Source organism: Hemibagrus wyckioides, linkage group LG07, assembly GCF_019097595.1.
Source record: "Hemibagrus wyckioides isolate EC202008001 linkage group LG07, SWU_Hwy_1.0, whole genome shotgun sequence".
NCBI classification, from domain to species: Eukaryota; Metazoa; Chordata; class Actinopteri; order Siluriformes; family Bagridae; genus Hemibagrus; species Hemibagrus wyckioides.
In genome coordinates, this window is record NC_080716.1 from 32,469,901 (window position 1) to 32,487,736 (window position 17,836).

At 34.1% G+C, this 17,836-nt stretch overlaps 2 protein-coding genes across 2 annotated transcripts in view; one reads left to right on the forward strand and one right to left on the reverse strand.

Annotated features, from left to right (window-relative positions):
* tmie (transmembrane inner ear) overlaps positions 1-11,746 on the forward strand; it is a 24,625-nt gene extending 12,879 nt beyond the window's left edge. The window contains exon 4 of the mRNA XM_058394143.1: positions 10,236-11,746. Coding sequence (XP_058250126.1) covers positions 10,236-10,405 — 170 coding nt within the window. The 3' untranslated portion in view covers positions 10,406-11,746. The remainder of the gene's footprint in view (positions 1-10,235) is intronic.
* A 714-nt stretch (positions 11,747-12,460) lies between these two features.
* The window catches only part of pth1r (parathyroid hormone 1 receptor), an 89,456-nt gene continuing 84,080 nt past the window's right edge, over positions 12,461-17,836 (reverse strand). Inside the window, exons 12-13 of the mRNA XM_058395323.1 lie at positions 15,347-15,388; positions 12,461-14,429 (exon numbers count right to left, since the gene is read on the reverse strand). Coding sequence (XP_058251306.1) covers positions 14,073-14,429; positions 15,347-15,388 — 399 coding nt within the window. The 3' untranslated portion in view covers positions 12,461-14,072. The remainder of the gene's footprint in view (positions 14,430-15,346; positions 15,389-17,836) is intronic.

Below are 17,836 nucleotides of genomic sequence, written 5' to 3' on the forward strand. Positions count from 1 at the left end.
TCTTCAGTCTCACTGGTTCTACAGTTCTTCAGTCTCACTGGTTCTTCTTTTCTTCAGTCTCACTGGTTCTACAGTTCTTCAGTCTCTCTGGTTCTTCACTTCTTCAGTCTCACTGGTTCTACAGTTCTTCAGTCTCTCTGGTTCTTCACTTCTTCAGTCTCACTGGTTCTACAGTTCTTCAGTCTCACTGGTTCTTCTTTTCTTCAGTCTCACTGGTTCTACAGTTCTTCAGTCTCACTGGTTCTCCACTTCTTCAGTCTCACTGGTTCTTCTTTTCTTCAGTCTCACTGGTTCTTCACTTCTTCAGTCTCACTGGTTCTTCTTTTCTTCAGTCTCACTGGTTCTTCACTTCTTCAGTCTCACTGGTTCTACAGTTCTTCAGTCTCACTGGTTCTTCACTTCTTCAGTCTCACTGGTTCTACAGTTCTTCAGTCTCACTGGTTCTTCTTTTCTTCAGTCTCACTGGTTCTACAGTTCTTCAGTCTCACTGGTTCTCCACTTCTTCAGTCTCACTGGTTCTTCTTTTCTTCAGTCTCACTGGTTCTTCACTTCTTCAGTCTCACTGGTTCTTCTTTTCTTCAGTCTCACTGGTTCTACAGTTCTTCAGTCTCTCTGGTTCTTCACTTCTTCAGTCTCACTGGTTCTACAGTTCTTCAGTCTCTCTGGTTCTTCACTTCTTCAGTCTCACTGGTTCTACAGTTCTTCAGTCTCACTGGTTCTTCTTTTCTTCAGTCTCACTGGTTCTTCACTTCTTCAGTCTCACTGGTTCTTCTTTTCTTCAGTCTCACTGGTTCTACAGTTCTTCAGTCTCACTGGTTCTACAGTTCTTCAGTCTCTCTGGTTCTTCACTTCTTCAGTCTCACTGGTTCTACAGTTCTTCAGTCTCTCTGGTTCTTCTTTTCTTCAGTCTCACTGGTTCTTCTTTTCTTCAGTCTCACTGGTTCTACAGTTCTTCAGTCTCTTCATCATGTTTTTTCACTGTCCTGTTCTGACTCTACAGACTGCTCTGTGTTTCAGACTTGATCACTTCTGCCTCAGAACTCTGAGTAACTGTCTCCTCATTGGTCTGATTTTTGTGTGGACATGCTAATCATTTATGACCCACATCACCATACTTCATATTTCTGGTATTTGCATAAATCACTTACACTCTGCCCTCAAACTCTCTTAAAGACATATCATCATTTAAGAACATAAAAACCGTAATGTCTTAGCGCTTCGTTTTTACAGATGTAATCATGCTAGCTAGCTATTTTATCATGGTATAAACAGAGGAACGTTAGAAACGGTTACTCTGACACAGTCACTTATTCTCCACTCCAGTTTCTTTCCCTGTAGTGAATAACAGCTACACTGTTCAGACACACACACCTGAGGCCATGATGAAGCAAGACAGGTGACGACCCCCTCGCCGTGGGGGACACCATCCCAATCCCACTCTGGTCACCACCATAACTTCCACCTTCACCACCACACTTACTCATGCATTACTCACTCTTTAAATTTTAATTAAAGAAAAGAAACAGAACTTTTTAACAAGAGCAATAAACATAAAAACATGCCCTCTCACTGTGGACAGCATCACACACACCCAATCACTCCCAGCATGCAGAGAGAGAGAGATGGAGTGTGTGTGTGTGTGTGTGTGTGAGAGAGAGAGAGAGAGAGAGAGAGATGGTGTGTGTGTGTGTGTGTGAGAGAGAGAGAGAGATGGTGTGTGTGTGTGTGAGAGAGAGAGAGAGAGAGAGAGAGAGGATGAGAGATGGAGTGTGTGTGTGTGTGTGTGTGTGAGAGAGAGAGAGAGAGAGAGAGAGAAAGGTAGAGAGAGAGAGAGAGAGAGAGAGAGACAGGTAGTGAGAGAGAGAGAGGAAGAGAGAGAGACAGCAGGGTGATGTTATTAATATGTGAATTAGTGATGCGTACAGAGAAGGTAAACAACTGTCCAACTAAACACACACACACACACACTCTGTAGTGTCCAGGAGACATGCTGTAGGGTGATGTGAGCGTTGGTTATATAACAGAGCTGCAGGTGATGAAGAGTGTCTCTCTTCATCATCAGTCACTTCACACTCAGATGATTTCAGCACTACAGACACAGAGACTCTGACTGCACTGTCCAATGACTGCACTGACTACTGACTGCACTGACCACTGACTGCACTGTCCAATGATTGCACTGACCACTGACTGCACTGTCCAATGATTGCACTGACCACTGACTGCACTGACCACTGACTGCACTGACCACTGCACACTCATCCTTCTTCTTCTTCTTCTACCTGTCTCTCTCTACCCCCTTTCTCTACCTGCCCCCCTCAGTTCAGTACAGTAGTGCTTCATGGCCTGAAGGTAAAATCACACTGTTAGTGTGTTATATAGTGAGAGTTATATAGTGTGAGTTATATAGTGTGAGTTATATAGTGTGTGTTATATAGTGAGAGTTATATAGTGTGAATTATATAGTGAGAGTTATATAGTGTGAGTTATATAGTGTGAGTTATATAGTGTGAGTTATATAGTGTGAGTTATATAGTGTGTGTTATATAGTGAGAGTTATATAGTGTGAATTATATAGTGAGAGTTATATAGTGTGAGTTATATAGTGTGAGTTATATAGTGTGAGTTATATAGTGTGTGTTATATAGTGAGAGTTATATAGTGTGAATTATATAGTGAGAGTTATATAGTGTGTGTTATATAGTGAGAGTTATATAGTGTGAATTATATAGTGAGAGTTATATAGTGTGAGTTATATAGTGTGAGTTATATAGTGTGAGTTATATAGTGTGAGTTATATAGTGTGTGTTATATAGTGTGAGTTATATAGTGTGAATTATATAGTGAGAGTTATATAGTGTGTGTTATATAGTGAGAGTTATATAGTGTGAATTATATAGTGAGAGTTATATAGTGTGAGTTATATAGTGTGAGTTATATAGTGTGAGTTATATAGTGAGAGTTATATAGTGTGAGTTATATAGTGTGAGTTATATAGTGTGTGTTATATAGTGAGAGTTATATAGTGTGAATTATATAGTGAGAGTTATATAGTGTGAGTTATATAGTGTGAGTTATATAGTGTGAGTTATATAGTGTGAGTTATATAGTGAGTTATATAGTGAGTTATATAATGTGAGTTATTTAGTGTGTGTTATATAGTGAGAGTCATATAGTGTGAGTTATATAGTGTGAGTTATATAGTGTGAGTTATATAGTGTGAGTTATATAATGTGAGTTATATAGTGTGAGTTATATAGTGTGAGTTATATAGTGTGTTATATAGTGAGAGTTATATACTGTGTTATATAGTGTGAGTTATATAGTGTGAGTTATATAGTGTGTTATATAGTGAGAGTTATATAATGTGAGTTATATAGTGTGAGTTATATAGTGAGAGTTATATAATGTGAGTTATATAGTGTGAGTTATATAATGAGAGTTATATAGTGTGTTATATAATGAGAGTTATATAGAGAGAGTTATATAGTGTGTTATATAGTGTGAGTTATATACTGTGTTATATAGTGAGAGTTATATAGTGAGTTATATAGTGTGTTATATAGTGAGAGTTATATAGTGAGTTATATAGTGTGTTATATACTGTGTTATATAGTGTGAGTTATATAGTGAGAGTTATATAGTGTGAGTTATATAGTGTGTGTTATATAGTGAGAGTTATATAGTGTGAGTTATATAGTGTGTGTTATATAGTGAGAGTTATATAGTGTGAATTATATAGTGAGAGTTATATAGTGTGAGTTATATAGTGTGAGTTATATAGTGTGAGTTATATAGTGTGAGTTATATAGTGTGTTATATAGTGAGAGTTATATAGTGTGAGTTATATAGTGTGAGTTATATAGTGTGAGTTATATAGTGAGAGTTATATAGTGTGAGTTATATAGTGTGAGTTATATAGTGTGAGTTATATAGTGTGAGTTATATAGTGAGAGTTATATAATGTGAGTTATATAGTGTGTGTTATATAGTGAGAGTTATATAATGAGAGTTATATAGTGTGTGTTATATAGTGAGAGTTATATAGTGTGAGTTATATAGTGTGAGTTATATAGTGTGAGTTATATAGTGTGTTATATAGTGAGAGTTATATAGTGTGAGTTATATAGTGAGAGTTATATAATGTGAGTTATATAGTGTGTGTTATATAGTGAGAGTTATATAATGAGAGTTATATAGTGTGTGTTATATAGTGAGAGTTATATAGTGTGAGTTATATAGTGTGAGTTATATAATGTGAGTTATATAGTGTGTGTTATATAGTGTGTTATATAGTGTGTTATATAGTGTGAGTTATATAGTGTGAGTTATATAATGTGAGTTATATAGTGTGTGTTATATAGTGAGAGTTATATAATGAGAGTTATATAGTGTGAGTTATATAATGAGAGTTATATAGTGTGTGTTATATAGTGAGAGTTATATAATGAGAGTTATATAGTGTGAGTTATATAATGAGAGTTATATAGTGTGTGTTATATAGTGTGAGTTATATAATGAGAGTTATATAGTGTGAGTTATATAGTGAGTTATATAGTGTGTTATATACTGTGTTATATAGTGTGAGTTATATAGTGAGAGTTATATAGTGTGAGTTATATAGTGTGTGTTATATAGTGAGAGTTATATAGTGTGAATTATATAGTGAGAGTTATATAGTGTGTGTTATATAGTGTGAGTTATATAGTGTGAGTTATATAGTGTGTGTTATATAGTGAGAGTTATATAGTGTGAATTATATAGTGAGAGTTATATAGTGTGAGTTATATAGTGTGTTATATAGTGTGAGTTATATAGTGTGAGTTATATAGTGAGAGTTATATAGTGTGAGTTATATAGTGTGAGTTATATAGTGTGAGTTATATAGTGTGTGTTATATAGTGAGAGTTATATAGTGTGAATTATATAGTGAGAGTTATATAGTGTGAGTTATATAATGTGAGTTATATAGTGTGTGTTATATAGTTAGAGTTATATAATGAGAGTTATATAGTGTGTGTTATATAGTGAGAGTTATATAGTGTGAGTTATATAGTGTGAGTTATATAGTGTGTTATATAGTGAGAGTTATATAGTGTGAGTTATATAATGTGAGTTATATAGTGTGTGTTATATAGTGAGAGTTATATAATGAGAGTTATATAGTGTGTGTTATATAGTGAGAGTTATATAGTGTGAGTTATATAGTGTGAGTTATATAATGTGAGTTATATAGTGTGTGTTATATAGTGTGTTATATAGTGTGTTATATAGTGTGAGTTATATAGTGTGAGTTATATAATGTGAGTTATATAGTGTGTGTTATATAGTGAGAGTTATATAATGAGAGTTATATAGTGTGAGTTATATAATGAGAGTTATATAGTGTGTGTTATATAGTGAGAGTTATATAATGAGAGTTATATAGTGTGAGTTATATAATGAGAGTTATATAGTGTGTGTTATATAGTGTGAGTTATATAATGAGAGTTATATAGTGTGAGTTATATAATGAGAGTTATATAGTGAGAGTTATATAGTGTGAGTTATATAGTGTGAGTTATATAATGTGAGTTATATAGTGTGAGTTATATAGTGTGTTATATAGTGAGAGTTATATAGTGTGAGTTATATAGTGTGTTATATAGTGAGAGTTATATACTGTGTTATATAGTGTGAGTTATATAGTGTGAGTTATATAGTGTGTTATATAGTGAGAGTTATATAATGTGAGTTATATAGTGTGAGTTATATAGTGAGAGTTATATAATGTGAGTTATATAGTGTGAGTTATATAATGAGAGTTATATAGTGTGAGTTATATAATGAGAGTTATATAGAGAGAGTTATATAGTGTGTTATATAGTGTGAGTTATATACTGTGTTATATAGTGAGAGTTATATAGTGAGTTATATAGTGTGTTATATAGTGAGAGTTATATAGTGAGTTATATAGTGTGTTAAATACTGTGTTATATAGTGTGAGTTATATAGTGAGAGTTATATAGTGAGTTATATAGTGTGTTATATAGTGAGAGTTATATAGTGAGTTATATAGTGTGTTAAATACTGTGTTATATAGTGTGAGTTATATAGTGAGAGTTATATAGTGTGAATTATATAGTGAGAGTTATATAGTGTGAGTTATATAGTGTGAGTTATATAGTGTGAGTTATATAGTGTGTGTTATATAGTGAGAGTTATATAGTGTGTGTTATATAGTGAGAGTTATGTAATGAGAGTTATATAGTGTGTGTTATATAGTGAGAGTTATATAGTGTGAGTTATATAGTGTGAGTTATATAGTGTGAGTTATATAGTGTGTTATATAGTGAGAGTTATATAGTGTGAGTTATATAGTGAGAGTTATATAATGTGAGTTATATAGTGTGTGTTATATAGTGAGAGTTATATAATGAGAGTTATATAGTGTGTTATATAGTGAGAGTTATATAGTGTGAGTTATATAGTGTGAGTTATATAATGTGAGTTATATAGTGTGTGTTATATAGTGTGTTATATAGTGTGAGTTATATAGTGTGAGTTATATAATGTGAGTTATATAGTGTGTGTTATATAGTGAGAGTTATATAATGAGAGTTATATAGTGTGAGTTATATAATGAGAGTTATATAGTGTGTGTTATATAGTGAGAGTTATATAATGAGAGTTATATAGTGTGAGTTATATAATGAGAGTTATATAGTGTGTGTTATATAGTGTGAGTTATATAATGAGAGTTATATAGTGTGAGTTATATAATGAGAGTTATATAGTGAGAGTTATATAGTGTGAGTTATATAGTGTGAGTTATATAATGTGAGTTATATAGTGTGAGTTATATAGTGTGTTATATAGTGAGAGTTATATAGTGTGAGTTATATAGTGTGTTATATAGTGAGAGTTATATACTGTGTTATATAGTGTGAGTTATATAGTGTGAGTTATATAGTGTGTTATATAGTGAGAGTTATATAATGTGAGTTATATAGTGTGAGTTATATAGTGAGAGTTATATAATGTGAGTTATATAGTGTTATATAATGAGAGTTATATAGTGTGAGTTATATAATGAGAGTTATATAGAGAGAGTTATATAGTGTGTTATATAGTGTGAGTTATATACTGTGTTATATAGTGAGAGTTATATAGTGAGTTATATAGTGAGTTATATACTGTGTTATATAGTGTGAGTTATATAGTGAGAGTTATATAGTGTAAGTTATATAGTGAGAGTTATATACTGTGTTATATAGTGTGAGTTATATAGTGAGAGTTATATAGTGTGAGTTATATAGTGTGTTATATAGTGTGAGTTATATAATGAGAGTTATATACTGTGTTATATAGTGTGAGTTATATAGTGTGTTATATAGTGAGAGTTATATAGTGTGAGTTATATAGTGAGAGTTATATACTGTGTTATATAGTGTGAGTTATATAGTGAGAGTTATATAGTGTAAGTTATATAGTGTGTTATATAGTGTGAGTTATATAGTGAGAGTTATATAGTGTGAGTTATATAGTGAGTTATATAGTGTGAGTTATATAGTGAGAGTTATATAGTGTGTTATATAGTGAGAGTTATATAGTGTGAGTTATATAGTGAGAGTTATATAGTGTGTTATATAGTGTGTTATATAGTGAGAGTTATATAGTGTGAGTTATATAGTGAGAGTTATATACTGTGTTATATAGTGTGAGTTATATAGTGAGAGTTATATAGTGTGAGTTATATAGTGAGAGTTATATACTGTGTTATATAGTGTGAGTTATATAGTGAGAGTTATATAGTGTGAGTTATATAGTGTGTTATATAGTGAGTTATATAGTGTGAGTTATATAGTGAGAGTTATATAGTGTGAGTTATATAGTGTGTTATATAGTGTGTTATATAGTGTGAGTTATATAGTGTGAGTTATATAGTGTGTTATATAGTGAGAGTTATATAGTGAGAGTTATATAGTGTGAGTTATATAGTGTGTTATATAGTGTGTTATATAGTGAGAGTTATATAGTGTGAGTTATATAGTGTGTTATATAGTGAGAGTTATATAGTGAGAGTTATATAGTGTGAGTTATATAGTGTGTTATATAGTGAGAGTTATATAGTGTGTTATATAGTGAGAGTTATATAGTGAGAGTTATATAGTGTGAGTTATATACTGTGTTATATAGTGTGAGTTATATAGTGTGTTATATAGTGAGAGTTATATAGTGTGTGTTATATAGTGTGTTATATAGTGTGAGTTATATAGTGAGAGTTATGTAGTGTGTTATATAGTGTGAGTTATGTAATGAGAGTTGTATAGTAAGAGTTATATAGTGTAAGTTATATACTGTGTTATATAGAGAGAGTTATATAGTGAGAGTTATATAGTGTGAATCATATAGTGAGAGTTATATACTGTTATATAGTGTGAGTTATATAGTGAGAGTTATATAGTGAGAGTTATATAGTGTGAGTTATATAGTGTGTTATATAGTGTGAGTTATATAGTGTGTTATATAGTGAGAGTTATATAGTGAGAGTTATATAGTGTGTTATATAGTGTGAGTTATATAGTGAGAGTTATATAGTGAGAGTTATATACTGTGTTATATAGTGTGAGTTATATAGTGAGAGTTATATAGTGTGAGTTATATAGTGTGAGTTATATAGTGTGTTATATAGTGAGAGTTATATAGTGTTATATAGTGTGAGTTATATAGTGTGTTATGTAGTGTGAGTTATATAGTGTGTTATATAGTGTGTTATATAATGTGAGTTATATAGTGTGAGTTATATAGTGTGTTATATAGTGTGTTATAGTGTGAGTTATATAGTGTGAGTTATATAGTGTGAGTTATATAGTGTGTTACATAGTGTGTTATAGTGTGAGTTATATAGTGTGAGTTATATAGTGTGTTATAGTGTGAGTTATATAGTGTGAGTTATATAGTGTGTGTTATGTAGTGTGTGTTATATAGCGTGTGTTATATAGTGTGTTATATAGTGTGTGTTATATATTGTGTGATATAGTGTGTTATATAGTGTGAGTTATATAGTGTGAGTTATATAGTGTGAGTTATATAGTGTGTGTTATATAGTGTGTTATATAGTGTGTTATATAGTGTGAGTTATATAGTGTGTGTTATATAGTGTGTGTTATATAGTGTGTTATATAGTGTGTTATATAGGGAGTTATATAGTGTGTTATATAGTGTGTTATATAGTGTGAGTTATATAGTGAGTTATATAGTGTGTTATATAGTGTGAGTTATATAGTGTGTTATATAGTGTGTTATATAGTGAGTTATATAGTGTGAGTTATATAGTGTGTGTTATATAGTGTGTTATATAGTGAGTTATATAGTGAGTTATATAGTGTGAGTTATATAGTGTGTGTTATATAGTGTGTTATATAGTGAGTTATATAGTGAGTTATATAGTGTGAGTTATATAGTGTGTTATATAGTGAGTTATATAGTGTGAGTTATATAGTGTGAGTTATATAGTGAGTTATATAGTGAGTTATATAGTGTGAGTTATATAGTGTGTTATATAGTGTGTTATATAGTGTGTTATATAGTGAGTTATATAGTGTGAGTTATATAGTGTGTGTTATATAGTGTGTTATATAGTGAGTTATATAGTGAGTTATATAGTGTGAGTTATATAGTGTGTGTTATATAGTGTGTTATATAGTGTGTTATATAGTGAGTTATATAGTGTGTTATATAGTGTGTTATATAGTGAGTTATATAGTGTGTTATATAGTGTGGTATATAGTGAGTTATATAGTGTGAGTTATATAGTGTGTGTTATATAGTGAGTTATATAGTGAGTTATATAGTGTGTTATATAGTGTGTTATATAGTGAGTTATATAGTGTGAGTTATATAGTGTGTGTTATATATTGTGTTATATAGTGAGTTATATAGTGTGAGTTATATAGTGAGTTATATAGTGTTATATAGTGTGTTATATAGTGAGTTATATAGTGTGAGTTATATAGTGTGTGTTATATATTGTGTTATATAGTGAGTTATATAGTGTGTGTTATATAGTGTGTTATATAGTGAGTTATATAGTGTGAGTTATATAGTGAGAAACGTGCAAAAAATGACAGTTTTTTTAACAACAAAAACAAGAATGAGGGGAAAAAAAACAGATAAAAAAGAATAACAAGTAAACAAATAAATAAAACTGACAGCTATGTGGTGTGTGTTTTTCTGTCTCTCTCTCTCTGCAGCGGCAAAGGCGGAAGTGAACACGGTGTCGGAGAAAGTGGAAGGAGAGAAGAAGAAGGAGAAAGAAGGAAAGAAGGCAGCGAAGGAGGGCAAAGGAGAGGAGAAGAAAGGAGAATCAGAGGAGGGGAAAGGTGAAAAAGGGGGCGGGGCCAAAAAAACTGCAAAGAAGTGATCGTGCTAAACATTTTTTTAGTGCAAAGTTTCATTTATTTCATTTTTTTTCTAAAAATAAAACTCATTGTTTAAAGTTTTTGTATTTTATTGTAAATTTGTAAATATATTACAAAATAAATGCTTCCTGAAAACCTGCTGAGAAAAGATGGGGTTTATTTTGGAGTCATACAGCAGAACAGAAACCTCCAGATGTATGAGCTAGTGAGGAGATCTCCTGAACACAGCCTCCTCCTGGTCATATCCATGATCCTGACTAGATCTCCAGCTCCACAGCATCATGCTGCCATCACCCTGCTTCACCGCCGACCCTGCTCTCTGGAGGATCAGATTTTTGATCTTCCATCTTGCCCATCTACAGTCAGACATATGAAGAAGAGGAGGTACAGGGAGTGACCAGAACTTTCCAGATGTTCCTGCAGCTGCTCTGGTGGAGCTGTAGGTTTCTCAGATACCTTTTCTTCTGGACCTTCAGTAGCTCTTGGCGGGATGTCCTGTTCTTGCTGATGTCACTGTGCTGCTCCAGTTTCTTCACTTCTCCGCTGATGATGATCTTCATAGGGTTCCACAGGACAGATCTAATGCTTGGCAAGTTCTTCTGTAGCTCTCTCCTGATCCATTCACAGTCAGATCCTCTAGATGCTTCAGCAGTCAGATGAAACCAGGAAGATGATGATTGTTCTGAACATGAGCTTGAATGTAAAAGTCTGGCTAGTTATGTTAGTCTTCTTCTTCTTCTTCTTCTTCTTCTTCTTCTTCTTCTTCTTCTTCTGGTTATTGTTTCTATAGCAGTCCATAAAACTGTTTGGTAAAAAGTTGTGAAATTTGGTTTGTGAGGGTCTGAGGAACATTTTGCCCAAATTTGGTTCAAATGCTGCCAATGCTACAGCACCACCATCAGGTCAAATTTTGCCCCAATTTATGGTCATAACTTGTGAAGAAAATGTAAAAGCCAGGCATCAGATGATTCTTTGCATTGAGACAAATTCACAAATCCTAACAAAAATGACTCTTTTCCATGAGCCACCAAATCTGACAGCAAAGCCATCTAACAGGAAGTGAGGCAGTTTCTCAGCACTGACTACATGCACTGACTCAAAACCTGGTGTCTTCAGGACCATGACCTGAAGCTACACAACAAATTTCCATGCCAGCGCCACCTACTGGTCAAGATTTACAATCACATGCTAACTATCTTTCTCTCTGGACTGTGCTGAATTAAAAACACAACAACGCTATTTCAGGTGGTTTTTATTTGCTACTTCTTCTACAAATCCCACATCATCTCCACACCATCCTGGAATTTTTTTTTTTGTAAAAGATTAAAAATTTTCAAAATTTTATAGCTTTTGTTTATCACCAATCAGAGATAATTTTTTTATGCAGTCATTCATTGAATTAATAATAAACTAAAAATAAGTCCTAAGCTAGCTAACATGCTATGTGGAAGTGAAGATGTGGAAATGAAGCTAACATATCCAGGTAGCTTCAGTGTTTTAGATTACATTTAATTTTTTTATAAAATAAGAGCTAGTGCATTTGTTTTTAAATCCAAATCTTATAATATCCCTATAAATAAATCAACTCCAGATTGATCCACAATAAATCGCATCATTTACGTCTTTGTGGTTTATTATTTATTTCTGTTTTACAATAAATTCAACACTAAATAACACAATACCAGAGTCATCTGAAAATTTACAGTGTTTACAGTTATAACACACACACACACATACACACACACACACACACTATATATATATATATATATATATATATATATATATATATATATATATATATATATATATATATATATATATATATATATATATATGAACATTTACACGTATGGAAACACGTAAGGTGCTAATACTTAAGTGATATTTTTTTAGAATTCATTTTACTGCAAGAAACAATTTAGCTTTTACTTCGAGACAAAATGAGGAAATAAAACAAACATTTACAAAATAAAAGCACCAGAAGAATGTTTTACAAAAAAAAAAAAAAAAAAAACCCAGAAAAAAGGATTAAAAAAAAAGACTATTTTCGACATTAATGACATTTTCTCCGAAAAAATGATAGGTTCAAATAAACACACACAGTAACAACTTTTTAAAGCAACACCACTAATACTTGAATAAATTGAAATTGAAATTCTTTTAAAAAATTGATATAAAATTTTCGGAATATTACAATGTGTTCGTACGACTGTCTTTAAAAGTGAAAATTCCTTCAGTGAATAAAATAATTTTTTTTGTTGCTAAATCAATATAAAAGTCTTTCAGGTATAGAGTTAGCTAACATGCTCGGTTAGCTAGTTCGCACAGATATTTTTGTCTTTAAACTAGCACAAATTTTCAGTTGTTAGCTAACATGCTCAGATTGCTAGCTAAGGATGACGTTTAGCTTGAGTATTATCTTTGATTTGTATAAATGTTGCTTTAATAAGTCATTAGCGTATCGCAGTAAAAGAAGATCTCGTCCCAGATTCCGTCACATTCCAGAAACGTTAGCATGAAGGCTGTGCTTTTCGCTCACAACACAATCATCTTTCTGTTTTATTTTATTATTTTTTGTAAACATTTTGACCTACACGAATACAAACCTGACACACTTATACACACCGAGTGGATTTACGCATTTTACACTTTTACAAAAAATATTTAAAATAAAAAATCTAATAAATAAATAGACCTCATGTTGTTTTGAGATGAAGTTGAATCTGCTGAAGGGGATAAAATAAACACACTGTAAACAAAACACTGGACATGAATTCAGCTAATAAACACAACAAAAGAAATTGAATTCATTAGTTTCCAATTCAGTCCCAGTCCTTTGCTAACTCAAACTCAACTAGCTAAATGAATAGAGAGTTAGCTAAGTTAGCTAGCTGTGTGAGAAAAATTTGAATTCATGCAAGGCTTATTAAGGTCATAAGTTCAGCTGTTTAGCTTCTTTTACTAAACTCTTTAAATGTAAAGAATGTGGAATGTTTATTAAAAAATTCTGGCAGAAAAAAATCCTTGAGAGGACGTGAGGTCACGGCAAGAATGTACTTCAATTTTACCCCCAAATAAATCAGACAGATTAGCAAATATTTTACACTAGAGAGGAAATTAGCGAGGCAGCATAGCAACACACATGCTAGCGGCTAAAGCACAGACATGGAGGATTCCAGGAAGAAGTCACGCTTTTTTTTCTTCAGAAATTTGTTTTTCTTAAAAAAATAAACTGGAGGTCTGTTCTGGTGTGAGTCTGAGTAACGATTTCTGTCTGAAACTTTCAGAGAACAAATCCACGCCCACCCGAAATTTTACTTCAAATATTACAAAAGGTCGTAACCCCTTCAAAAAGTTTCAGCTACGACAAAAAGAGCATTTTTCGGTAAAATACACAAACTACAGAGGATTAAAGAAGAAACACCTGATTTTGCTTTTGATGAAAAGATATGCAGCACGAAGTAACACCTTTCACTATACACAAAATTTATACAATATTTTACACCTTAAATATCCCACAGCAGCGTAAACATCGTCCTCTGAACTCTGCTGCTGCTCCAGAGCTCCTTCATTAGCCTAGGAAACGCTAGGCTGTTATCTTATTTAGCAACGCTAGCGAACTCCTCTGAGAGCAGATCCTGAGGTTCTGTGTAACATTCCACCAGGTCACATGACCGTTTCCCGCTCTTCCTCGACCAGTGGGGCAGGTTTTTCATCCGTGGCCATCTTGGACGGTTCGTCCTCCTGCACGTGGAGTTCCTGAGCAGATGAGGGGATGGACTGGTCTGACACCGAGCCGTTCTTTACGTAGCCCGGAAGGTTCCGGTGTCCGTTGGTGCTAACATTAGCGTTAGCGGGCGTGAGCCGCATGTTTACGTCACGCTGCCGCGACGTCACGTTGGTCACGCTGGTGTGAGAAACCATCGGGCCGTAGCTGTAAGTGCTGCTACCGCTGCGTGCTTTACGCTTAAAGTCCAACGCCAGCGTCCTCCGACTCCACGACTTCTTAATCTCTGCCTGGACCTGGATACCACAAAAACACTTGCATTAGCATTAATCTCCACCTAAACACCACAAAAACACTCGCGTTAGCATTTTTCTCCACATAAACACAACAAAAACACTCGCGTTAGCATTAATCTCCACCTGAACGCCACAAAAACACTCGCGTTAGCATTAATCTCCACCTGAATGCCACAAAAACACTCGCATTAGCATTAAGATACACCAGAAACACCATAAAAACACTTGCGTTAGCATTAATCTCCACCTGAACGCCACAAAAACACTCGCGTTAGCATTAAGCTCCATCTGAACACCACAAAAACACTCGTGTTAGCATTAATCTCCACCTGAACACGACGAAAACAATTGCGTTAGCATTAATCTCCACCTGAACACGACGAAAACAATCGCGTTAGCATTAATCTCCACCTGAACAACACAAAAACACTTTATTAAGAAAGAAAGAAAGAAATTCTGTAGCTTCTTACTTTGGGAATATAACGTTATTGAATTTCTTTAATTATTGATTTATTTTTATATTGTCATGATATTATTAAATAAATCTAGTTTCATTTATTAATAATAAATATTTATTTATTTTTGCTAACTATTTTAATACATTTATATTAATATAATAAAAAGATTTACATTTAACTAGAATACATTTTGTTAATCTTTTTTATAACACTAACATTTTAAAATGAAAATAATAAATAAATAAACAAAAGGATGGACTGAATAAATAGAATAACAAGAGACACGTTAATGCTCTGAAAAGTAAAAACATATCTTCTGATGTTTGATTGAAGTGAAGGAAGCAAAAGAAGTAAAGTAAATCAAGGAGGTAAAGGAAGTGAAGGAAGTGACAGAGGTGAAGGAAGTGACGGAGGTGAAGGAAGTGACGGAGGTGAAGGAAGTGACGGAGGTGATCTTACCTCTCCATTACAGAAGCAGTAAATAATCGCAACGAAGAAACCCTGCAATGAGAAAAAACCATCTCTGAATTAATAAGGGGGCGGAACTTAACTTACATTAACATCATTAATAGAGCACAGTGTGATGTTTGCTGGAAAAAGATTTTTTTCTTAAATATATATATATATCCTCTCTTCCCCTCCGGAGGACAGGGTCTTAAAAAAAAGGGGAAAACAAAAATGAATGTAGATCACATTTTACACGGGATATCAGTGTCGAAAAATAACCTTTATAGACCATTAAAGCCATTCCTAAAAGAGAAAGAAATAAAAACAAAAAACAACAAGAATTAAATAACTCATCAGACAGTGAGACAGCTACTAACTCATCAGACAGTGAGACAGCTACTAACTCATCAGACAGTGAGACAGCTACTAACTCATCATACAGTGAGACAGCTACTAACTCATCAGACAGTGAGACAGCTACTAACTCATCATACAGTGAGACAGCTACTAACTCATCAGACAGTGAGACAGCTACTAACTCATCAGACAGTGAGACAGCTACTAACTCATCAGACAGTCAGACAGCTACTAACTCATCAGACAGTGAGACAGCTACTAACTCATCAGACAGTGAGACAGCTACTAACTCATCAGACAGTGAGACAGCTACTAACTCATCAGACAGTCAGACAGCTACTAACTCATCAGACAGTCAGACAGCTACTAACTCATCAGACAGTCAGACAGCTACTAACTCATCAGACAGTGAGACAGCTACTAACTCATCAGACAGTGAGACAGCTACTAACTCATCAGACAGTGAGACAGCTACTAACTCATCATACAGTGAGACAGCTACTAACTCATCAGACAGTCAGACAGCTACTAACTCATCAGACAGTGAGACAGCTACTAACTCATCATACAGTGAGACAGCTACTAACTCATCATACAGTCAGACAGCTACTAACTCATCAGACAGTGAGACAGCTACTAACTCATCAGACAGTGAGACAGCTACTAACTCATCAGACAGTCAGACAGCTACTAACTCATCATAGTCAGACAGCTACTAACTCATCAGACAGTGAGACAGCTACTAACTCATCATACAGTCAGACAGCTACTAACTCATCAGACAGTGAGACAGCTACTAACTCATCAGACAGTCAGACAGCTACTAACTCATCATACAGTGAGACAGCTACTAACTCATCAGACAGTCAGACAGCTACTAACTCATCAGACAGTCAGACAGCTACTAACTCATCAGACAGTCAGACAGCTACTAACTCATCAGACAGTCAGACAGCTACTAACTCATCAGACAGTGAGACAGCTACTAACTCATCAGACAGTCAGACAGCTACTAACTCATCAGACAGTGAGACAGCTACTAACTCATCAGACAGTCAGACAGCTACTAACTCATCAGACAGTCAGACAGCTACTAACTCATCAGACAGTCAGACAGCTACTAACTCATCAGACAGTCAGACAGCTACTAACTCATCAGACAGTGAGACAGCTACTAACTCATCAGACAGTCAGACAGCTACTAACTCATCAGACAGTGAGACAGCTACTAACTCATCAGACAGTCAGACAGCTACTAACTCATCAGACAGTCAGACAGCTACTAACTCATCATACAGTGAGACAGCTACTAACTCATCAGACAGTCAGACAGCTACTAACTCATCAGACAGTCAGACAGCTACTAACTCATCAGACAGTGAGACAGCTACTAACTCATCAGACAGTGAGACAGCTACTAACTCATCAGACAGTCAGACAGCTACTAACTCATCAGACAGTGAGACAGCTACTAACTCATCAGACAGTGAGACAGCTACTAACTCATCATACAGTCAGACAGCTACTAACTCATCAGACAGTGAGACAGCTACTAACTCATCAGACAGTCAGACAGCTACTAACTCATCATACAGTGAGACAGCTACTAACTCATCAGACAGTCAGACAGCTACTAACTCATCAGACAGTCAGACAGCTACTAACTCATCAGACAGTCAGACAGCTACTAACTCATCAGACAGTCAGACAGCTACTAACTCATCAGACAGTGAGACAGCTACTAACTCATCAGACAGTCAGACAGCTACTAACTCATCAGACAGTGAGACAGCTACTAACTCATCAGACAGTCAGACAGCTACTAACTCATCAGACAGTCAGACAGCTACTAACTCATCAGACAGTCAGACAGCTACTAACTCATCAGACAGTCAGACAGCTACTAACTCATCAGACAGTGAGACAGCTACTAACTCATCAGACAGTCAGACAGCTACTAACTCATCAGACAGTGAGACAGCTACTAACTCATCAGACAGTCAGACAGCTACTAACTCATCAGACAGTCAGACAGCTACTAACTCATCATACAGTGAGACAGCTACTAACTCATCAGACAGTCAGACAGCTACTAACTCATCAGACAGTGAGACAGCTACTAACTCATCAGACAGTCAGACAGCT